At 41.5% G+C, this 24,252-nt stretch overlaps 1 protein-coding gene across 2 annotated transcripts in view; it reads right to left on the bottom strand.

Annotated features, from left to right (window-relative positions):
- The window catches only part of SOBP (sine oculis binding protein homolog), a 118,942-nt gene that overhangs the window by 68,559 nt on the left and 26,131 nt on the right, over positions 1-24,252 (bottom strand). For both annotated transcript variants that reach the window (XM_075046719.1, XM_075046720.1), the window contains exon 4: positions 23,759-23,910. In XM_075046719.1, coding sequence (XP_074902820.1) covers positions 23,759-23,910 — 152 coding nt within the window. The remainder of the gene's footprint in view (positions 1-23,758; positions 23,911-24,252) is intronic.

The following is a 24,252-nucleotide window of genomic DNA, read 5'->3' as shown; positions in this document are numbered from 1 at the left end:
GTTCAGAGGAAAAGATACAGCGGCCTCACCATGTGCATATACGCATGGATGAGCATGAATTTCTAGGTTTAGTTCCACCGCTCATGAGAAGCAACTGGAAACTTTAAAGACAAACCTTAACATCCTAAAACTACAACGGAGTTGCTTCACAAGAGGGTGGAGCTGCCACATGTAGCTGAGGCTGGTCAAATGCTGCTAGAGCTCACAAAAGTCTATGTGTTTTTTATTTTCTTTTTGAATCATTTTTCATCCCTCTTGGGCATCAAGTGCTGGCTGCTGTAGAAAGATCACTGTGGGAAGCAGAAGATCTTAAGAACAAAGCTGAAAAGGGGTTTTTAAACCACCCTTGTTGAATCAGCTAGATCAGACCAACTTCCATTTTTTCCACATCCTTGCTCGTCTCCCCACACACCAGGGAAGACCTGTGTTAGTGTACAGATTGACTTAAATGGAAAACAGAAGAATAGGAGGCCCACGTCTAGGCCTCGGCAGGGAACCGACCTGGAATACTCACAATAAAATTGACAGGCTTGATGGCTGAATGGATTTAAGCAACAGCTGGAATCTGATGAGTCTAAAATAACTTCCTGTGAGAAAGCTGATTGGGAGAATAAATCTTTCATGGATTACATTCAATTAAGAGCTTTCACATCATTGAGAGGCAGCTAGAAATCCAGGCACAATATATGCTAAAAATAACTGGGTGCCAGGTTCACCCACCGAGGCTGAAAGCACAGACTTCTGGAGTTTCTCTGCCAGGCTGGGTATCGGCCAGTGGCGATTATCGTGAAAAAAATAACCACCACTTTCAGAAGTAGGCTAAACTCTAAACATCCCTCCGAGGGGATCCTCTCATGATAACAAAGCACACAGCTCCTTTATACTCATTACTTCTGATATGCAGGAGACGGACTGATTTCTAAAAGCCACTACTCAACAAGAAAGGCAGCAAATTTTTACGCTGGCTACTTTTAGCCACACAGCAGAAAGCGGCAGAGCCGAGCCTGCCGCGCATGCAAAGGCTTTCATTCCATGGGCTCCCAGGGTGCAGAAGCTGCAGTGCTCTTAGCAAATCTGAAATAGCTTTCATGGTTGGAGATCAAGTCTCCGCAGTGAAACTTCATGAAACGGTAAAGGCAGAGAGGCAGGTCCTCAACTCCTGGAGCAAAACAAGCCGACAACTGACTGGAAAGACAGCACATCTCTTAGGAAAAGTATTTAAATGCGACTGATTTTATGGTGCTAATATTTGAGATTAAGCAAAGACTAAATCTAGGGTTCTTAGAATATCTGAACTAGAAAAAAGGCAATTGTGGTTTTATTTTTATAAATGGGCTTACATACACCTGCTTTTTTGACACCGCATACCTATAAAGTGAGATTGAAAAGTGGCCCTCCTGTTTTGGGGGATTTTTGATTTTGATTGGGTTTTTTTGCCCTTTTTTTAAAAAAATAAAAAAAAAACCCAGAAGTAAAAGGAAGATCATGTAAACATGACTGTGAGGAGAAAATCACAACAGCTCTTCTGGCCTTTCTAGCAATGAATAAGCAGCCTTCCTCAAACCAGCCCAAAACTACATCTTTCATTCTCATTTTTCATCAGAGGAAAGTTTTAAGAGGGACCAATTTCTTGCAGAAATTTCCCATTAAAAGTATGTCAAAGCAGTAATTAAGACATGACAGAAGAAGATTACAATGTGGGTTCTGGATTTATACGGCAGTGCCGGAGCTGAGAGCCCATGCGATTCCCTCTCGCAAGGCCACTTGGGCTTGGATTCTCAGAAGACCCGGTGTAGGTTAAGCAAACAAAGCCCATTGTTTGCTTTTCTTCGGGGAAATCGGTTGCTTCATTTTGTCCCACGCTTTTGGAAATCCCAGCCTTGGGAAGAGGAGCTAAGGAAACATTTTCCCTCATTCCAGAGCCGTGACGATGACAGGACTGGCCACAAATTCCTGGCTACATCAGGGCTGCTCAGGCGTGGTGCTCCCCGTGGGGCAGCGGGACACCCTCCTGCTCCCTTTGCGGATGCTCCATGGAGGAAGGGGCTCACGCGGTGCAGGAGCACCCACCTGGCTTGCACTGTGCCTCTGTGGGCACCTTTCCTCTCCTGCTGGGAGCATGCACCTCTCCGACTGCTACGGCTGTCAATCGGTAAGGAAAATAAAAGAGCAGAAGCCCACCTTTTCCTGATACGTAGCCATTTGGTGGTGGGAGAGGCTGCTCCCTGAGAAACTCTGGCCAAGCTGCAAATTCACCACAGCTCTTCAGCTGTCAGCCGGCCATTTCACAAACAATTACCTTAAACACTTGACCCATGCCGTGTCCTGAGTATCCATCACGCAGTGGCTGCCGTCTGAGACCAGTCCTGCGGTACCGACAAGAGCTTGACTTCCCTTTTGACAGTTACTACATCAGATACGCTCGGCTTCGTTTCTCATTATAGCGGTGGCTTTCTGAGGGCGGACAGGGTTGTGCTTTTCTGTCTGCCTTATAAAATCAACCTGTGATTCAAAAATTAAGCTGTGCTCTTTTGGTGTTTTTTCACTCTTGGTAGTAAAACATCTGTGTGTTAGGGTTTTCTTGACCATCACCCTGATGATGCTAACTGAGGTGGGAAGTCATCTAGTCATTCTCCAGCCACACTGACAGGGACAAGATACATCTGGGTCAACACAGGAAGCATACAGAGCACGCAGAGTCAGTTTGTTAAACAAGAAGGTGCCACTTCCAAATAACCACTTTCTTAACTACAATCTCATTGTAAGCAGAGGTCACTGGCCTCTATCCCCCAAGGAATAAGAGTACTGTGATAAAATCAGCACCAGGAAGGACATAGGATTAGAAACAGGGGGCAGGGAGCAAGGATTTAGCAAGTTGAGAGGGTGTCCCTAAATCTCAGAAAATGCTCACTTTCCTCAAACAAAACTCTACCATTCGGCTCTTGAAATCTGAGACTCACAATAGGAACACAAGCTCCGTCAAACCAGCCGGGTTTTCTGCAACTCTGACAAGGAATTCGGTGCAACAGCTCGTGAAAACAGGTGGTGAGTGTCCAGTTCAGACTTGGAAGCAGTGGACTACCGTAAAATTCCCATCTTCCCACCCCTTGATTTAAGAATTTCCGTGTCAAAAGAAAATGGTCAGCTCAGCAAACAGACCGAACTTGTAAAAGCCTTGCCTTTTTAATTACAATAGCTGTGAAATACACAATGCAACCTTAAGATTTCACTGTCCTGGTAATAGAAGAGAACTGAAATATTTGCCATTATCTTATCAAAGTATCAGGCCTGCAGCTTACAGGAATATTTTATGAATGGCAAACCAGAAAGACTTGCTTTTTCATTCTTGGGTCACATTCACAGCAATGCGACAGTAAAGAATAAGCCCCTCTCTCTTTCGAAGAATTGATTTGCTTCATTAAAAGCCAAGCCCTCTTTCTCTTGCCAGCTGAAATAGCTGCCTTTGTATCCTTAAGTGAAATCATTAAAAAACGTCAGACTGAGAGAGATGTGTTTTTCCCAGGTATTCCTGAAAGCCATTGAGTACTACAAGTCAGTGCTACAAAATTATGCTGCACCACTCCAAGCATTTGTTTCTCTTCCCAAACAGAGCATCATTGTTCTTATTTAAAGAAATAATCCTCACAAAGCTGAAATAATTATTCAGCCCAAACAGCCCATAACAAGTGAAACAGTCTTTAGACAGCTGTCATGGCTCAGTCTTCCGGAAGCCTTGATTTTAATGAAACTCATTAAGGAAAGAAATTAACAGAAATTAACAGGAAAATATCATAATTTGTCTTGTTTCAGAAAGCTTGAATGGAGACAAAAGGCTCTTTAACATGACATGTAATGTGACCAGTCAAAACTCCCTGTGTCTCTGAGTCTCACACGCTGAGTAAATAAGTCCAAAGTTGCTTATGTTGCAGCTCCACAGTTTGGTGCAGTGAAATGAAAACGTTAAATGAGAATACCCTGTCTTTGGGCGCTAAGGAGCCTGTCTCCTAGCATCTGTACACTGTGTGCTCGTACAAGCATGCGGGAATGTTCAAGGTAATGAATATGCTACCTGTAAATATCCCAGGGTAATGAAAGATGAAGGGTAATAAACTCTCTGGAGAAAGGAACCATCTTATAGATAGTTCATGACAACTGTTTCTTTCTGCAACACTCTTCAACAGAGGGGAAAAAAACCCCACTTATCATTTCAGATACACATTAGGTATCTACATTATCTCTGATGTCCCATTCAGAAGCACAAAAATGAACATTTCACTGTGGTTTTTAATCTGAGTGGAATTGACAGAGGAGCATGCGGTGCTGTAAGCAGCTCAGAAAGGCAGAGATAACAACATTGACATATCTTGGTTTAGTGTCCTCAGCCTCTCTGGCACTCCCTGGTGTGCTCTCCCTCGACTGAGCCTGCTACACCGCTGCCTCGTCCCAGCAGAGAGCCACACGCGCCCACCCGCAACGTGGGACGGGCGTCTGCTCAATCAGAGTGGCTGGGCTAAAATCCTGCCCTTCTGAAACCAACTGACTTTTACCTTTGACTTTCCAAAGGGCCAGGATTTAGACCCCAGAGAGTTGTGAAAAGGAAAGGAACAGAGCATGTGCTCAGAGGGAAGCAGAGGGGACAGCTGGAGAGCAAAAGGGGCATGGAAATCCATAGACCACATCTATAAACTAAAATTTTCCCTGGAGTCACTCTTTGCTCCTCATGGGGACCAGTTTTTGCTGCAGAAATGTAGGGGGAAAGTACTAAGAATCTGTTGAAAGCACATAAATAAGAGCATTACCTATTTGGCTTTTGCCCCTTGCCGCCTGCAGTGGCAGTCAGCTCCTGAGGCAGAACCGTGTTATTTTGCCATAGTATTACGAATCTACTAGCAATGCCAGGGGAGTAACAGAGACACGGTTACTATCACTTCCTAGCACAAGGAATATGTATAAATATATGTTAAAAGACAACATCGTGCTTCTTCTGATTCCTTGTGGAGTTCACAGTAAGTGTCAGTGGCGTATAGGAAGCACCAGGATCCATGGGGGCAGATACAGAGAGCAGGTACAACAGACGCGAAGAGTCGAGGGAGTAGGCAGAAGCTGGTGGCAGAAGGGAGAGAAGGACGGGTAAAGGAAATCGAGACTAATGGAAACGCTGCTGAGAAAAGTAAAAAGTGTTGAGCCTTCAGACAAGGGAATTCTGGAGAAACAGGCAACAGCAAAATGACTCCCGTTCAGTTTACATAAAGCCTGAACGATAACACAAGCCATGGAGGATATGGCTTTGGAAACTGGGTCCTATCCAAATGGCTTCAGAACAAGCTCTATCTGTCTAAACTGGAATCACCTGGCTCTTCCTTTATCCCAGCTGACTAGGAAAGTGTCCCACCCTTTGAGTTAGATAATTCTCACCTGACGTTTATCCAAAATTGTACACTGTTTCTAATAAAGAATACCAGCAACATCCTTCATACTAACAGGTCCATGCCTAAAGCAATGGCCCACTTGTGAATACAGCTGTTCCAAAATATATAGTTAATCTATTCAAATCACTCGAGACAAACTGACGAGAATGACCAGAATTCAACCCCGCAGTTAATACCATATACAAGCTGGGAAAGTTAGTTGATGAACTCTTACTTATTCTGTTAAACTTTCTGGACTTCAAGGAGTTGAGGAAAGCTATTGAAATACATCAAAGGAGAGAGTACCTCCTTACAGTCTCTCTATTTACTATATGCTTTTGTCTAGTAATGTCATAAGGATAGACTAGGATTAAATTAAACAAGCCCTCTTGCAATGTAGGGAAATGCCTGGATGGCCTCCAGGAGGTTATTTCTGCCCTAACTACTTCTATGTCAGAGCCATTTTAGGAATACAAATGAGTGGAGAGATTAGGGATGGATGAACCCTGGATATCGGACTGCTGTAGGTTCACCAGCTCTTTCTGAACTAGCAGCGGTGACTTCTTGCAAAAAGGAACCCTCCAAAATTATCTTCCTCTCACCTATGTTACCTTCTCCCTGACTCTGAAAGGACACTGCATTTCTCTTTCCTTGGCACTCCTTCTAGTGTGATGCACCAGACTACTTAGGCCTGAAGACTATCTTAAGTGTCCTCTAGCACACAAAAAAATCATACATAAATGATTCAGAAGTACATGTTTTATCCATCCATCCATCCATCCTCTTTAAAATCATGTAAGCCAAATGGTAATCACTTTACTGCCACTCAGCTCAGGCTTCCTACTGACTTCAGCCTGCCTATGAACGGGCCAAAGATGACCTGACTTTCACAGACGTGGATGTCTAGCTGTAAGCTCCATCACAGTTCCTGAGAGATGAGGTGTTCACAACACCTAGGAAAATCAAATCGTTACGATATGGCTCTTTACTCTTTGCTTCAGCTATTGTGGTAAGCAGAAAATATTCCACCAAAATTCTTTTGCTATCTTGATTTGCTTTCATTTATTCTGGCATGCAATACACTGTGCGTTTATAATATTCATTCACAATAGTTATTTCAAAATTGCTTGCACTTCATCAAGTTTCCTTTTATATCCTCCCTTTTTCTTATTCCAAGGAGAGCAAATACAATTTATTCACCTTTTTTATAAAGGAAGCCTGGAATCCCACTAAAGTCCTTTGCAAACCTCCCACTGCCCAATACCTCCACAACTGAAACATCATGTTCTTTACTCCCCAGTACTTCTCTTTTTCTGTAATCCCTACCTCTAATCTGTGTGCTCCTGGAGTGACCATCCCAGCAGCAGCTCAGCGATTGTATTTCAGAAGTGTCCCTATGAACTCCCCAACTACCCGGCGAGGAGAACAGTGCCCACAGGACTGCTCCGTCTCCCGCTTCGGGAAGAGGTCAGCACATCGCTCTCAAATGCCGATATGGCACAGAGGTGCGTACTGACCCACTTCACGCCCTGCTCTCTCATTTATGAACCCCACTCTAAGGATGACTGAGAGGGACCCATATTTCCATCACCATTTGCTCCTCCATAACGCTCCGCTGAGGGGGCCTGTCTGTTCCCTGGGAAAGGCTAGAAACCTGTACCAAGAAACTTGTATGAAGAACATTGAGCCCCTGTGCCTCAAAGCAAAATCCCTCTCTCCCTATTTATATCGGAAACTTCAAAACAGACACCTCAGCCTTTGCCATCACTTTGGCTGTTACGGAAGAGCCTGTCCTTTGCTTTCAGACACATTTATTTTATGTAGCATGACAAGAAAGCGCAGTCAAAACTTTTCATTGCTCTAGTCTGGAAAAAAAATGTGCTTTTTCTCCTGCATTATAAAGGAAGAAAAGGTTTGAGAACTCAGTAGGCAGGTTTGTTGATGAAGTACTTTAAATATGAAACAGAAAGCATCCTTCTCGTGATCCTTTCCATGAGTATATTTATGGGACATTTTTTAACTCTGGAGACAACAGCATGTGGCCGCTGCATCTACAATCTTTAGACCAGATTTTCCACTAGTTTACTTCAGTTTTATAGAAACATAATTCAACCAATTTCTATGGGACTACTACATTGTAAAACTGGGTGATCCCATGGAGAATTTCTTTCTCAGTGTCCTTATTGTCACTTATTGCAAAAATCGCAAGATCAAACATTACACAAGAGGCAATTTTTCAGCGGGTATTACACACACTGTTGCAGTCCATGACAATTTACAAGTAAAACACAAGTAAAATGGAAACACTCGGAGCACTGGATTCATTTATGCCTGGTAATTTGTGTGTGTGCGTGTGTCCTGGATGCAGGCGATGTTGGTCAGTTGGGGATAATTTCTATGAAATCACAGATCTGCATTATACCTGGTACAAGGCTTGCTTCGCCTCGGGAAACATGGTATGACTTAGTGGAGGCTCACTTTCATCACTGACATTACTCTGGTGGACAGAGACCTCATTTCACGACTAGACCCTATCTCTTATTGGAGCATCTGTGCCTCAGCACTGCCAAACATGTACATCCTTCCTGACAGGCTAGTCAGAGCCAGTTAAGCCTAGCAAATGTGTTTGTGCATGGCACTTTAGCAATACAGCACGCGCAAAACCTGCTAGCTTTCTTCCATAATATTTGCAAATTCTGTAACAGTTGATTATTTATACATTAACCCACAGACTTCATTTCTTCCATCTTATACCCATCCATTGTAGATGTAGTGTTGTTGCTACTTGCTCTGTTAGGCACGAATTAATGCATCAGAGCCGTGTAATTTATGCATGCTATTTTGTCAAGTCTGTTTGTATGGAATCTGCTTTGGAGAGGCAAGCTGCTCTGTACTCTGGGGCCAGAAATAGTATTAATTTTTTTTTTTCCTTCCTTTGGTGCCATGGATCAAGGTAACTTCAGAGCAGTCACCAGCAAATCTTTGATGAGATGGAAATTGCAATGTTCCGTGTTTTATGCCATTTCAGGTAGAGATGATTTGTGTGCATGCAGAAGTATGACACTGATATAACAGAAGAAAACCCTAGCTGACATGGATATTCAGGGGATGCCATTATCAGGACAGCCAAAGGACCAAGGACAAAGGACTGATTTACTAAGTCAGAATATGACTGTGCATTTCTAGGTTTTAAAAACGAGCAAGGAAACCAAACTGCCTGCCTTTCCCAGGAAGCAGTCTTACAAGGCAGACAGCTTGTTCCACTTAAACGCGCCCCACTGCAGTAACAGTATTACTTGGGAAATGAAGACACAACATACAGTCTCTTCTTAGTGCTTTACAATTCTCAGGTCAAGTGCTAATACATATTACAGAGCTCTCCCTGGCAAGTATTGTTAGTGCTGTCATTAAAGACCTCCAGAAGTCTTAGCTGTGCAATTGAAAATGTTTCCAAATCCTCTTATCCCAAACATAACAAATCTCACTGTTGTTAAATCTGATGTTTTGTAAATTTGATACTACTTGGCTTATTGAGGGGGCTGGAGAATGTTTTTGTGCAATAACACAGATCTCCAGAAAAGGAATAATGCATCTCTGTGGCAAGGGAATAACGTGGATCTCTGGGAAGAGATTTACACAGACCAGTGGAAAAGGAAAAATCAAAGACCACCTCCAGTACAGTATGAAGATGATTCTAGGATTAAAAGGCACAATAATGCTACCCAATTACAGCTCTGCCTGGGTCATGTGCTACGCGTAGCAGAAAGAAGCAAGATGGCAGATACCCTGGGTTATTTTAATTAATTTAATCATGTGACTAATTGGTCTCTGCTGGGTTTCTGTGGTAACTGCTTCCTAAGTGCTGATGGGCAATTGTGTTAAATGTAGCTTGGAAACTGCACGTAGGGTGCAGTGCCTTCTAGAGAGCAAAGGGAATTGTACAGCTGTGCGGGGAAGGTGCTCCTGCTGGGGCGCTGATTATCTCCGAGCAGAATGTTTACAGCTGTACTGTCCTCTTTCCTCCTCTGCAAGCACGCTTCCCGAAGGAACACGCTTATTTGCAGAAAACGTGCTAGACTTTCTTCCTCTTGGGCGTGAAAGTAGATTTCCTGTAAGAATACGTGAAGGCACATGTACACAGCAGAGCACGCGCTATTTGGAAACAAAGGGAGAGCAGCTAGAGAGCCGCGCGTGCAAAACTGAAACGACTCCTGCGTGCGCAGTGTGAGGCCCTGGGAACGAGAATGTCTTCTTAGCGGTGGCTGCGTTCGAGGGTAAATCCATTACTGAGCCCTGACACAAACAACGGGCGAAACTGTTTTTTTCCCCAACTGCTCCTGCATCTCTCGTATTATTCATGAAATCCCTAAATCCGCACAGGTCACAATTAGCACGGAGTACTGCAAAATGGCACAGGCCTGCCTTCAAAATTGGCAAACATGAAAATGACTTGTAAAAGTCATTCTTTGCTTCACGGGTTGAATTTTGGATCACCACAAACAAGAAGTTGTCATCCTGCTGGATCCAAACTTACACCTGCATTTCCTCATATGATTAATGTAACAGTACGAATAGAAAGATGATTAATAATAGCAACCTACATTCCAGTAATCACAATTGCACATAAGAAATGACTGTTTAATGGGGTGGTAAGTTAAACCCCATTAAGGGCACAAACAAAGAACAACTGAGAATCTCCTCGGTACCTTTCACCAAAAAAAAACCAACCTAAGAAAACATCCATAAGACAACACAAGACATGCCGCAAATACAGAACACAACACGGAACAGTAAATGCCATACCTTATCCTAACCGTGCCAGTGAAAAGGCAGAAACGTGTTAGGAAACGTAGGAAGGCATAGCCAGAGAGAGGTTGAAAGTTTGGTAGCTGTATTGCAAAGGCTAGAAAGGTTCCACTTAATAAAGCAAGGGAAAGGACAAGGCAGAATGGTGAAGGAGGAGAAATGTGCATTACCTCCCTGCCCTGGGCTACGGGAGAATAAAGAGCTATCCAGCTTAAGTGTGGCAGACCTGGCCTTTATTTTATTTAATATAAATTAGGTTAAAATTAAAATACCTTATACAGCTTTATCAGCAAAACCTGACAGTTGTAGATCACAAAGTACCCAGACAAATATCTAATTCCTCATTTTTCCTGTTGAAATGCCACCGTTGGCTTGTAGCTTGGGATTCAGTTCTCATCCTACTGACATCGGTGGAAATATTGTCCCTGACATCCACAAGACCAAAATACCTCCTTCGTTTTGAAACTGATGGTCAGTACCTTATTGCATATTCTGTTCTGCAATTTATATTGAGTTACTCAAACCTAAGTTCAAGGCTGAAGAAACAAAAAGCTCAAAATAACCACATTTGTGATTAGCTGTCATTAGGAAACCAATTTTAGGAAACATCTTACAAACTATGCAACATGTTCTAATATCTCTAGTTGTGTTCTTCGGAAAAGCTAGGCATAGTGAAGGTACTACACATTACATTTTATACTGAAATGTCCAGATATAATGAATTAGAGTTTTACATGACACTTCTTTAAAAATAGCCCTTACTATGTGAGATTGAACACAACCTTTTACTGTGAACACAACCTATAATTCCTTTATAAAAAGTCTTCTACACTTTCCATATTTTCATCAACAGTAATTACTAGAAAATATTGACATTTTCAAAATACTTCAAAAGACTAGTGTGGTGACACTGATAACTGCATTACGAATGTCGAAAATTTTTGTGAGAGATTTGAGGATGATTGAAAGTGAGACAAAATATTTTCATTTTAATGACAATAATCAAAAAACTTTTCCAGTGACACTATAGCAAACCTATTGCTTCTCCAGACCCAGTAAGAACTAAATGGAGCTATTGCAATTCCTACAGTGGGCCAAAATTACAGCTGATGTAAGTAGCCCCATTGATTTTAATAAAGCTATGCCTGCTTACACCAGTTATGTATTTGGCCGGCCAAATGGGGCACGTCAATTTAGATTTGGATTATGTCATGGAGCCCTTCACGCTTGCTATGCCATCAGCGCAACCGCTCTGATTAGGAAGATGGGTCTCGCCATAGCGATCAGCCCATTTGTTCATCTCATCTGGCAAATTGCAGCTGACAATAGCCAATACCTGAAGGAAGGAGTGAAAAATATCCTACAATCTACACAGTTATAAGATGCATCTGGGGCTTACACTGGCAGGCAATATCTCTGATGAATGAGGCTTGGTTTCCATTGCTCTTTTACTTGGCTTAGCTATATATTTTGCTAATAATCATCAGTTATATCAAACCTATACAACTATACTATTTAATTTCAGACCCAGTTCAACTGCTACTCCAGACAGAGCACTCCTGTTTATTTCAGTGGCTTGTGGCTCAGGCCTTTAACTACTATCTGTGATAGTTCAGCCTAAAAATGGGCAGTGTAATTGTGCCTGCTGAATCCGAGTATGCTATCCTTTCATTTCTGCAGAAGTCAGAGACAGAAAATACACAGAAGACAGTGTATGCGTTCCTTCTGCCAGTGCCAGCTTCGGTATTTACTAGTTTTTGCTCGTCCCAGCTTAGTCGGTCCCAAGCAAAGCAGCTCATTTCGGGCCACAGTTCCAAGTGCTAACACATCGAAGCATATATCGAAATTGCAAAAGATTAACTTCTTTCCAGCCTTCTCTTCCTTCTCCAAAGGCTTAACACCTTTGTATTCCCTAAATCATCTTTGACTCAGCTCATCCCTTAAGGCTGCGTGTCCAAACTCCCTCCAAATCTTGCCACTCCTTCCTCTATCCATGTTTCAGCAACCACCCATCTATCCTCCTCAACACCCCCCTGCTCCAGACCCAAGCTATGGCCATTTAACTACCATCACATCTGCACAGTCCAACTTATTGCCGTCACATATCCTCAGCTTCAGCCTCTGTCCAGCTTCACTCATTCCACTAAAATATTTTTTTCAGGTTGGTTTTCTTTTCCCTGGACATATTAACTCACTTTTGTCAAAGTACAAGTAATTTAGTTGGGGTTTTTTCATTATTTCTAATTCCTCCAGAGAATTATTTTCTGTCCTGTCTAGTATCTGCAACGCCTCCTCGTTTAGTATCATCTGCAGAGTTTGTGAACTTGCTCTCTGTTCTCTCCTGGAGATCATTAATGAAATATGAAACAAGACCAACCTCACGAAGTCCCTCTGGCACTTCTCTATCCACAACCTGATATGCTGCTCTTTGTCACCACCCTTTACTTTATTCCTTGAGCTCGTTTTCAGGCCACTTGACAGCGTTCATATCCAAAGTAATTTGAATTAATCTGAGGGTAAGATTTCATGAGATGCTATTTCAAGTGCTTTACTAAATTCCAAATCCATTAGAACTTCTAATTTCCCTCCCTCGGCTGATTTCCATGCATGTGTGTACATACTAGCTGCGTTTGCTTGGCAAAACCTCTGTACTCCTCTGTTACTCCTTGCCCATATGGTATAACTGCAGAAAATGGGGATTTGCTTGAGTGGGTTTGTGCATCAAAGTATCTGCTTTTTGTTGAACAATTCAACTTTTTTCTAAAAACAATTATTTTTTCTCTAGCAAATTGAATTAAAAACTTTTGTAGCACATAGAAAAACATTCCTCAGCATTATAAAGCAATTTTTGTGTTGGCAGTAAACTTGGGTCCTTTGGAATGCAGTCAGCTTCTTATTTAAATGTCCAACTTCATATGAAAACGTGGACCGAGGTACACTGCTGTGCCAAAATGCATTCATTGTTTCTGTGGAGGGCATCAAACTACCCAGAGACATCAAATAACACATCAAAAATAAACAACCTTATCCAGCAAACCTGATCCTCAGTCCAAATAAACTATGTTCATCTAAATATCTTTGTCTAAAAGCTGTTATGTATAAAAATTATATCCCAGCTGTTCTTTATAATGTTACAACCTGCCAGGTCATACCTAACTGAAAGTTACTTTATTCTGCCATTAAGCAAATCAAATAAAAATTACTTCTCAGCTTCATTTCCTATGCTCAAGAAGAAAGCAACCTTCTTATCTCTTTTCTTTTTTTTCTTTTAAACACCATACAAATGACTTCCAAATTTTCAGGAACAGTTGCTGGTTTTAATGATATATTGCAGATCCTTGTCAATATCTCTGCTGCTTCACACTTTTATTTCCTTAGGAACACTCGGCTGAGTACCATCTGCTCCTGGTGATTTACTGCTCTCGAGTTGCTGAAGTTGCTCCATAACTTCCTCTTAAGAGACTTCAATTTCTGTTATAAGGCCACACTCTGATTTCCTGTGAAAAGTGTCCTTGGAACAGGAATTTCCTCATCATCCTCTGCGGTGAAGATGGACGCAGAAAATTTAATTTAATTTTTCTGCTGTTCCGCTTTTTCAGAAGGGGCCAGAGTCACAGCTGGGTGGCCTACGGGTGCGGGGGACTTACAGGTGGTTTTTTGTTTTCTACAGAGACACTTTTCCTACACCTTATACAGTGCCTTGTACATACGCCTTTCAGATAATTTCCTTGTCCTTTTATTCCTGCACTTTATCTCACGGACCTTTGGTTATAACTGACTTGATTGCATTTTCAAATTTTTTTGAAGGATGAGTTTTCTCTTAAAAAAGCAAAACATTTGGTACTTCTGGTACAAGTGTGCCTGGGACCTCGATGGCATTTCCATAGTTTAACAAGCATGCTTCCAATTTGGAAAAAAATGTTTTTTTCTCTCTTGCTGTGTGAAAAACCACAGAAACAATAAGAAAACAGACCGCATGCAAAATAATGGAACTGCCCATACACCATGTACAGGCAAATATGCACAGGACCTGATCCGGAGCTCACTACAAGCGATGGGACATCACCCACTGACATCGATGGAATCTGGATCAGGCCCAAAGGAACCACACCAAAAAGCAGAGGGAGTTTTTTTGTCTCATCTTTCCGTTACAGTAATCATAGGTGTTGTTTGTAACAGTAGTAGGTAACAAATTTTCCAATAAAAGTGTGATTTTTAAGTTGACAGTGTCCCTTTAAGCTTATGCACTTCTTCACTTAACTATGCCAGATTTACTCTCCCCTTTCTACTTTTTCCTTGCTCAGAGGTATACGTACCATCTGTGCATCTAATATGGTGTTCTTAAATAGCCTCCAGAGTGATTCAATGCTTCTTTTTTTCCCTTTTTTTAAACTTCCTCTTGGTTAACCCTTTTCCTTAGTATTTTAAAGCCTTCTCTTTCAGAGCTCCTGGTTCTTCCTTTCTTTAGGATGAAGTTACCATCTTCCAACACTGAAGTTAGGAGTATGGCTACCTGTTCTTTTAATGCCTGTGCATTAGATGAAACTCAGTGGGGAGTTGCCTTATCAAGGCATTGATATTGATAAATTGCTTCTGCAAATGGAGGCATGAGACTGAACCATTTGACAACGGCCAAAGTTGACTATTATTACTACTACACCATGAAATTATTCAAACCTACCTCCTCATAAATATCTAAATGTCAATGTTCCATTTAAATCTTTAGATTAAGCTTTTAAGACTTATATTTAGTACTAGGAGCTCTCTTCCACCTGATTTAGTAGCACTCTGCACCGCGAATGTGAAAGCCTAGGGGCTAAATTAAAAATAATAAGAGTAATTGAGACTGAGTCGTTGTTTGATTCCTAACTCAACGGGTTTCCCCTTTCATTTGGCAGTCAGAATTTCAGGGGAAGGAAGGGCCACAGGCGTGCAGGACACCGCACTGCTGCATCCATCTGTGCGACGCGGGGAAAATCACTGCATCCAGCCAGTGCTGGTGGGCAAAGGCTGAGACCTCGATGGTCTCACACGCTCCCCAGTGAAGCTGCACTGAGCCGTCATACCCCACCGAAGATCCTTCCCCGTACAAAGCCTGGGTAAGTGCCAGAGGGACGCTCTGCTCTGCTTTTGAAGGAAATGGAGACCAATGGAGCCACGTGCCCCCCAGTCCGCCCAGTGCGTGCCAGTCGAAAGAGCTGGCTCCTGCCCCAGCATCTCCACCAGCCCGGCCGTGCAACGGAGGCAGAGCCTGGCCTCTTGATTCTGGGGCAGGAGGTTAAATAAACCCAAACCATCCCAAGCCTTGCACCACCTCCCACCCCCCCACCAAACCATCGGATACTTTATGACTGCTCCTAAAAATTATTAAACAGATGAGTACATTTACTTTAGATACAAAATTGCATCCAGGCTGACAACTTGCAACATATGTTTACTTTCAGCCCAATTTAAATTCAAATGCGTGAGTTGTAAATGCTTGGGGTTTTGACAGAGCGCAGCCTGCCACTGAACTTAGCTGGCCGGCACACAGTCTTTTATTATTGCAGAAACGATTTTCTACAGGGAAGATATTTGACATTTTCAGACTTTTGCCCTATAAAACCCACCTCGTTCTTCCAGCAAATTTAACACTTGTGCATCAAGCATGGCTTGATATACGGCGAGAAGCTGACTTTAACTAACAATTCCCGGTAGTAGATTTTCCTGTTCATCTGGCAGCTTATAAGTTATATCCATTTGGCCTCTCCTAGCCTCATTTAGACTCCCAAGGCCAGATTCAAGGTTAATGTGTGTAAGGGTATCTTCAGTCTTCCCATAAACCAGCAAATGATTGCAAACAAACCTAAAAGGGATGAAACTTTCCTACCTAGAAGGGGCCAAAAGATATACAATGTGATTTACTCCCTTGGTCTGACTCAGTTTCATCCTTGAATTTGTCCCAAGATTTCTAAGCGTGATGGAGAGGGAAGTCACTGCTTCGGGGGAACAAGAGCAATTAAATACAGACCATCAGCTGACAAGAAATGCCGCAACTCCACTGAACTGCCACCTCACCTGCACAAACTAATTTGCCACTAGCCAAGTGTGACAGCAACGTGTGCTCCCAAGAAACTTTAGGACTAGAAATGACTTTCCACCTCCAGTTGGGCCCCTCAGGTTTTTCCACTGCTGCCCACCGTGGTCCCCTGCCTGGGCAGAATTTCACCCCCTTCAACTATGTGGCTAACTGTAATATTCTATATGTCTATATGTCCGAGTGTGTATGGACAGTGTCGTTCACAAAATTGCTCCTAATCCAAACATATTCTTGAAAACCATATTTGCTTAATTTTGTTTTTTAAATAAAAATATATAGAGTGAAAAAAATACTCAAGCTCCTTTTTCAATATTTCCCTAAGTTAATGAGCTGACTGACAAATGAACAGATGCATTAAGGCAATAATTTATTCAGATGCCATGATATTTTTGAACAAACATATTATTTAATATGCATTTCATTATTTGCCCAGCTTGTATTAGTATTAATGATTGATGTGTTCATTAGGAAAGGGAAAAGTGGCATCAAATATAATCTGTGTAAGTTAGACACACTTTGGAGATTTACCCTAATTTTTCATCAGAATAAAGACTGTTCTCAATGCTCATTCTGTGTTCATCGCATGGAAAAAAGCCGGAAGGTTCCTAATTTCATACGAGGCCAAGGCAAAAGGGGCTAATCTAATGTAACCTGAACCTGGAACATAGGGGAGAGCAATATTTTATTGAGCGATTGCCTAGCTCACATAGGTTGGAGCCAAAGGGGTTCAGAGGTAAAGTTAGCACCCATGTGTATTATATCTGCTCATTTTCTGAATGCATCATTGTTATGCATCTAAACTCTTTAATCAAAAATCCCTTGGTGATAAAAACACAGAACACGAAGTCTATCTTGCCAAACTTTTTAATGGAGCAAAATGTCTGGGTTTTTTTTCCCCTAGTGTCTCCCTCTCCCCTCCAAAAATTCTTCCTGAGTGATTTAAGACTTCAGTAAAGCACCTCAGTAACTTCCAGAAAAATAGCTGCTGGCCATCTTTCTTCCTCAGTCACTCTGGTAGGCAGCAACTCCTTCCACATCTCCAATATCAAGGTGTCATGACATCTATTTAAATCCAAATCATCGCTCTAAACTGCATACACCGAGGGCGCAAAAATCTTAAAAGCATTTCTAGTCAAGTCCTAATGCAATTAGTGGTGTTTTGTTGTAACATCTGTATGTAAACAAAACCTACTTCTGGCAAGAAGGAGAGATGCAATCGCTGAAGCTGTCCAGAACTGATGCAAGGACACCTCATGTAAACTGGTCGCTTCGTTTGAATCAAACGCCTGCTGTCCAAGAGGCAGCAGATTCTCAAGCTGTAATTAGCATATTCATCTTGATATAACCAAAGTAGCCAGAATGCAACACGACTGATGTAATGTGACATGGTGGTTAAAATTAAAAGTGAACACGCCTTTTAATTGGATTGGATACCTGCTAGTAATTCAGACAATGGGAATTTGATTCAAATTTATAGTATTAAATGGCAGCAGATGGACAGTAAAATGTCCATTGAGTTTGCACACTGACAAGCACGCTGGGTTTGCCAGATCCCTTCATTAAGGCATTGGTGGCATCAGTCAGGTGCTGATGCATTTCATCGTTAGCAATGTTAATATGTTTTGCTTTGCCGTGGGTGAGCAGTGAGATATCCTGACTGATGGTCTCAGTAGGTTAATTTGGAATTTCATTTGCCTCTTCTAATCGTGAAAAATCCTAGCCCTGGTTTAGGGAAGGAGTTTTATGAGATTTCTGGGTTTAGTATCCAGTAAGTAAAAAGGCCAGCTGATGACAGCTAGACAACGATGCCAACTCTTCTTCTTGCCGACTGATGCCACCCATCTCTTTCACAACTCAGGATTTACTTTATATCTCAGTATCTGTTCCAGACTTTTGGTCACTGTCTGCGGCTTTCTACCCTCCACAAACTTCAAAAACATCCTCTGAGGGAGGATATTTTCCTTCCCCCTCCTTCTCCAGATAGCTCCTCAAAGAAGTTTGCAACTGTGCCCCACGGTTGAAATATTTCCTCTGCAGACTCAGCGTCTCATCTGCATTCACTCATCAGCACTCATTTATATTTCAACATAGCAATCATAGCTATGGAGATGTTTGTTGCCTTTTCCCCTTCTACCTTCAAGCATTTGCAAGAAACCTTATTAATTGGCTGCTGTGGCAAATACGCGTATGCACACGTGCAGAGGTGCACATACACACACAAGCACACATAAATACGCACGCGCACATTCTACACAAACCCACAGCAGAAGAAGCAACTTTGGGAACTGTTTATTAAATCCCACTTCTCTAACAGCTCCGCAGAACCAAATACGGATGATTTCACGCAAACCAGGTAGGACACCTGCTCTACACTGACCTTTCTGCACACCTAATTAATGCAAGTTAAATCTCTAGGAGAAATAGGTTTTCTATTCAGAGCCCCATGTGTTTCAAAACTTATTATGGAAAGGGATTCTAACGGACGATGTAGCAGCTAAGCTTTTTGTTTGTTTGTTTTGTCAGGGGCATTATTTGCATCAAGTTGCTTTAAGCAATTTTCCAAATTTCCATGAATGATAATAATTCTACAAATTAAATTTTGCAGATGCATAAGAAAGAGAAGAAAGTAACATACTTTTTTTGCCATTACTCATTGACTTAACAGGGAGATTGTTAAATGTTTCTTATGCACTGTTAGGCTGCACAATTAAGCCTGAAATCAAGAGAACTTTCTCTGACAACCCTCAGTAATTATTTTGGGGAATGATAGTTTCTGTTTACTCCCAGTTTTTAGTATGTGTTTGTACATACATGTCCATATTAATCACATAGTGATATGCATTAATTAACCAAAAAACTACTCAGGCAGGAGTACTAAGGCTTTATGATGTTGTGTGCACTTTATCATCTTTAAATATAATTTGGAAATGTAAGGAATTGTCTAATGCAACAGAACTCAGGACTAAATAAATGCGTACAACTTCTTATAGCCCCATTTGATTGTTCACATTCATTTTTGCTATGCAGATGAGATAAAAGAGAGTAAAACACACCACTGCCTGTCTGTGCTACTGACTCACACACAGTGCTGCCCGTCACTATCCCATATGGGGAGAAAAGAGCCATCATCGTTTACATCTTCATGCTGCTAAGCAGAAGTTTACTTTTACTTTTTGATTTATGCCTTTTTGTTTATTAGTGTAAATGAAATTTGAACGCACTGTAAACAAAAACATCTATCATCTTTTTTCCTGATTGGGAGGCAGTGCAAAACAGGAACAAGGTCAAGTATAAAATACTGGCTGACAACCTTGCAGTTACTTCGTCTCCGATGTCGTAGTCAAATCAAGTAAATTATCCTTTAATATATCTGTGAACAGAGCCTATAACCCCTATGAATTCAGTCCTCATTCTAGGTTTGGCTGTTTGGTCATAATAAATTTGTTTTCTGACCCATTGAGTCAATAAACTTAATTTCAAAATTAATCTTTTCAGGCTTCAAACTCACTGGATCCAATTATGAATCCAATTGTTCCCTTTAAATTTCATATTCTGAAACTTGGTGGTCTAGTGCTTTTTGCCCTTATGTGCCTCTTTGGTACTTAACTTTATATTAGTTGGCCTATAAAATTAAATCTCTAAAGAAGGGAGCATCAGAACAGCTCCAAATCTTAAATCTTCAATTACAAACATTAGTATGAAATGCTCCCTTTTCCTGCAGTTTCCTTTTAATTGGTATTATTATGCAGAACAGGTTATCTTTATACAGTAGTTCATTATGCGTATTTGACTATGCATACTAGACCAAACAGGAGCAGGTTATTTTTGTCTGGGGGTGGTGGTGGTATTTTTAGGTTTTTTCTAAATCAGATCTAGTCTAAATACTTTCCTTTTTGCCTAATGGGGTAAAACCCTCTATTTTTTCTTCATTTAGTTCTGTTAATTTAGATAAAATTACAGTCTGTGAGGAAACCCATTGTAATTTCAAAACATACACATTTCTATTCTTGCAAGGCATGATTGCTAATATAGATAATTTTAAATGGTCATGACTGCAGGATACCTGGGGCAAAATTTGCATTTCTTATGAGAAGAGCAACTTACAGTTGCACAAGTCTTTTTCCTTACAAACTCCCCATCCCAGCCACGAAGCTCCGCGACGACCCTGCCTACGTACGGACGCAGCGGGCGCAGGGGCACAGCTTCTGGAGCACAAATGGGCACAACTCCGCTGGGACAAGGGCAGGATGGACCGATGCGCGCCTCCGACTAAACTGCTTGGGTTCAAACACTCCGGAGGCCAGCAAGGTACCAGCTTATTCCAGTGCGTTGCTACTTTTGCTAAACCTACTGTGGAAGAGGGCTGGGAAGGAGTTAGAGGTTGGGAGCAGTCAGTGCCCAGCTAACCTGGGGCTTTTGGGGGCCCTTTCGTTGCTCTCCAAGGGCGCTTCAAGGCGGTCTCGTGCCAAGCCTTCTCCCAGCTGGGAACCTGTGGGCGTGCATCGCTTCAGCGTGCATTTGCCCTCTGTATGGGAGAAGATTTTGTTATTAGGATGACGACAAAAGTCCTAATTCTGAACGCAGCAACTGGCATTCAGGGGTGGATAATTTGCAGCATTACTTAGTGCCTTTTTGAGACGTTAGTGATGACTTATTCTTTACTGTTTAAACAGTCCTATCATTTTAAGCAAGCGCTTATTACAGCACTTCTTATCTAGGGGAGGGAGGGAAGAGTGCTTAACACAATCCATTAGGAAATTCAAGCCTTACGTGAAGTGACCACAAAGTCCTATCAGCTCCCAGAAATGCAGCAGCTGTACATATTTAACGTAACACAACACTATATTGTGGCAGAGATTGGCTGTTTAAAACATACATAAGGCACTATTTTACTCTTCTGTTTGAAAAATGAGAAAGTGTAGAGTGGCATAACTTCTCAAATACATAAATAAGCATTAGACTCATGGAGAAGACAGGTACGCTGTTGGACTAGTAATAACAGATTAAAGGTCAGCAGTTAAATCTGAAACTATCTGCAGCCTTGTTCCTTTGATCTTGTTCCTCAAGACTCCGGTCTATTACTAACAGGTGAAGTGCAAAACAAGAAGCATGAGGGTCTGCTGAATTTTGCTGTACCTGTCTTAATTTAACAGCAGCATTTCCTAAATATTCTGTCCTCTGATCATCTAGTGCCATAAATACACATGCAAGGGGCAGCTCCAGATTTCCCCTGCTGGGTCAGGTCCTGCGCAATTCCAGATTCCACAGGTGCAAAGAGGAAGAAAATGTGACTCACTGGCTTAGCTTTGAAGCGGAGCCAATGCAGCAGCCAACGTGTTATCAATTATATGTTATCTCACCATGTTTTGCCAAGTCCTCCCATATGACATTTTGTTAATTTGCAACCTCTTTAGTGAAGAATAGGACACTTCACTGGGTTATGATGGTATAGGAAGATTATGAACATCTATTGTTATTTAGATATATGCAAAACAATGAATACAGAGAGCTTTCTGGATGGAAATATTCAGCATCTTTTAGCTTCCAGAAGAAGTTAACAGATGCGTAGGAAAGGGAACCAGGGTGAATGAGATGCTCTAATTCATCCTTTCTCATAATACAGGGACAAGGAGGCCTCCAACAAAGCACAAGGGTAATACATTGTAAGTCAGGTAAAAGGGAACTTTTTTGTATATTGCCTGATTGAATTCATGGCCATAAACTATTACTGAATCCTACTACTCATGGGTTAGTAGAAGGTTGAAGTAGACCTATGCATTATGTTAACATGTATTTACTTTCATTTAGTAAGGGATCTAACCCTCCTATTCCAGGATCTAAACTGTAGATGAAACAGAATCCATCATGAACTGGTTCTTTCATCTGCATCCCAAAGGTTTCCCGAATTATCTGGTACTCATCACTGCTAGACACACAGGACCACCTAACTAGGATCACTGACAATGCCTCCATTACTATGAATTATCTTACCCATGTAAATTTGTGACTGAAAGCCACAGCAGCATCAGCTGAGAGTGATCTGGATCCTGTCACCCCAGAGTGTCTCACACATTGTAAGGCACATTGAACTGCATGTGCATAAATGTGCATGTGTGCACATACACGTACATCCATGGGAACTTATTTTCAAATGAGGAACATCTAAGGAGCATGTATTTCCCTCCTCTGCACTTTTTCTAGATAAAAAGGATGTAAACACCACTCCTTACAGAAGACTCACGTGACTTTAACTTGCCTGTCTGCTCCAGTAGACATTATGAGCTTGATTCTCAAAGACTGCCACTAAAATTCCACTCTACTGATTTTTGCAACCTAATTCTTCAGGCATTTTTTTCCTTTTTTTTTCTTTTTTTCTTTTTTTTTTTTTTTGGCAGGATAATGCGACCTAAATTTATAAAGGAGGGTAATTTGCTATAACACTGCATCTTGAATCTAGGATCCATATGTACTTATTTGTTATTACCACAGATGTAAAAGACCAGATTTAGAGACCTGAATTCAGTTTGAACTTGACAGGCTTTGAATGTTCTGTAGCATGAGGGAAAATGGCACCATTTAGAAAACCCAAATGTAAAGGGTTTTATGGATAATAAACATATCTAAGACAATAAAGGCTCACACTATTAAGCACCAAAAGGACACAGCTACTTTTTCAACAACTAAAAATGCTGGAGTGTTCCTTTGTTATTTTTCTTTAAATGACATATCACACATTCTGCTGCAGAAAAGCAGCTGCTGAAGTAACCTAGAGGGCATTTTCAGGCACTGTACTTCAGATATTATAGCAGTTTTTGTAGACATTCAATATTAGGATTGCATTCTAATTTTAGACAGAGTTAAATTTAAATGGAGTAGGAGGGGTTTTCACGCTACTCTAGATGTTCTAACACTGCTTACCCCAACCCCAAAACTGTATAGTGCCTGAATTTTGCAGCAATGATGATTTATTAGTAATGATACACTTTAGAAGATTGAAACTGGAGGTCACTAGCAGCAGGGGGAAGATGTCTGCTATCGTGATGGGATCTAGGTTTAGGCCCTAAAAGCATTTACCCACTGGCCATGATCTGAGTGCCATGGGACTCAGTGACACTGTCATACACGACCCTCCTCTACTCTATTTCCATGATACCTCCTCTTAGTTATATATATGTAGCAAGTATGCTGAGACTCTAAGGCCAAATTGGGACTCTTATGTTAATGCTTATTAGTATTTTAATTCCCTGACTCTCACAAAACCCAAGCATCAAGCTGAAGGAAACTGAAAGAAACAAGGTTAGTAAAGGGCTGACAGGCCAACAGACAATACAGATGGAAAGTGGAGGGACTAGGTGAAACAGAGAAAACAAAAGAAAAGAGCTTCTATTAGATGCTACATGAGACCCAGGCTGGGCCTGATTAAAGCTATGTCTATGTAGGTTACGACTTTCCTTATTTCTCTTACCTTGTTTCTCTTGAAATATGCTCTTCGGCAAGCTGCAAAGCACTTCTCGCTGCAGAAGCATTTCACTTCACTTCCCATACTCAGGGAATAGCGCTTGATTCCAACTTTCTGGCACCAGGCACACATTATTTGTACATTTGACACATCATCTTCTACAACAAAAATATAAGAACAATGTTTACATGAGATGCAAACACCTTCCTCAGATATCTGCACACTTACTCTTAGATACAACCAGCACTGGCTCATCTTATTTCTAACTTCCTCACTGTCTGAGAGCAGAACTGTGCATGCCTGTGATCACCAGCTTCGTCCTCAGGCAGCTGGTGACCTGTGCCAGCCAGGCTCAGCAGATTGGCAAAGCTTCTAAGATGGCTGGAAAAGATTATTAGCTTAAAAAATGCTGCATTGCTGAAAAGCTCTGGAAATCTCGACAGCTTTTTAGCATGTTTAAGAGCGCACTACTCTTTATTAAACAAGTAACTAAGACTAGA

This window comes from Buteo buteo, chromosome 15 (assembly GCF_964188355.1).
Source record: "Buteo buteo chromosome 15, bButBut1.hap1.1, whole genome shotgun sequence".
NCBI lineage: Eukaryota > Metazoa > Chordata > Aves > Accipitriformes > Accipitridae > Buteo > Buteo buteo.
Note: the sequence above shows the minus strand (reverse complement) of the source record. Positions and strands in the feature narration are given on the sequence as shown.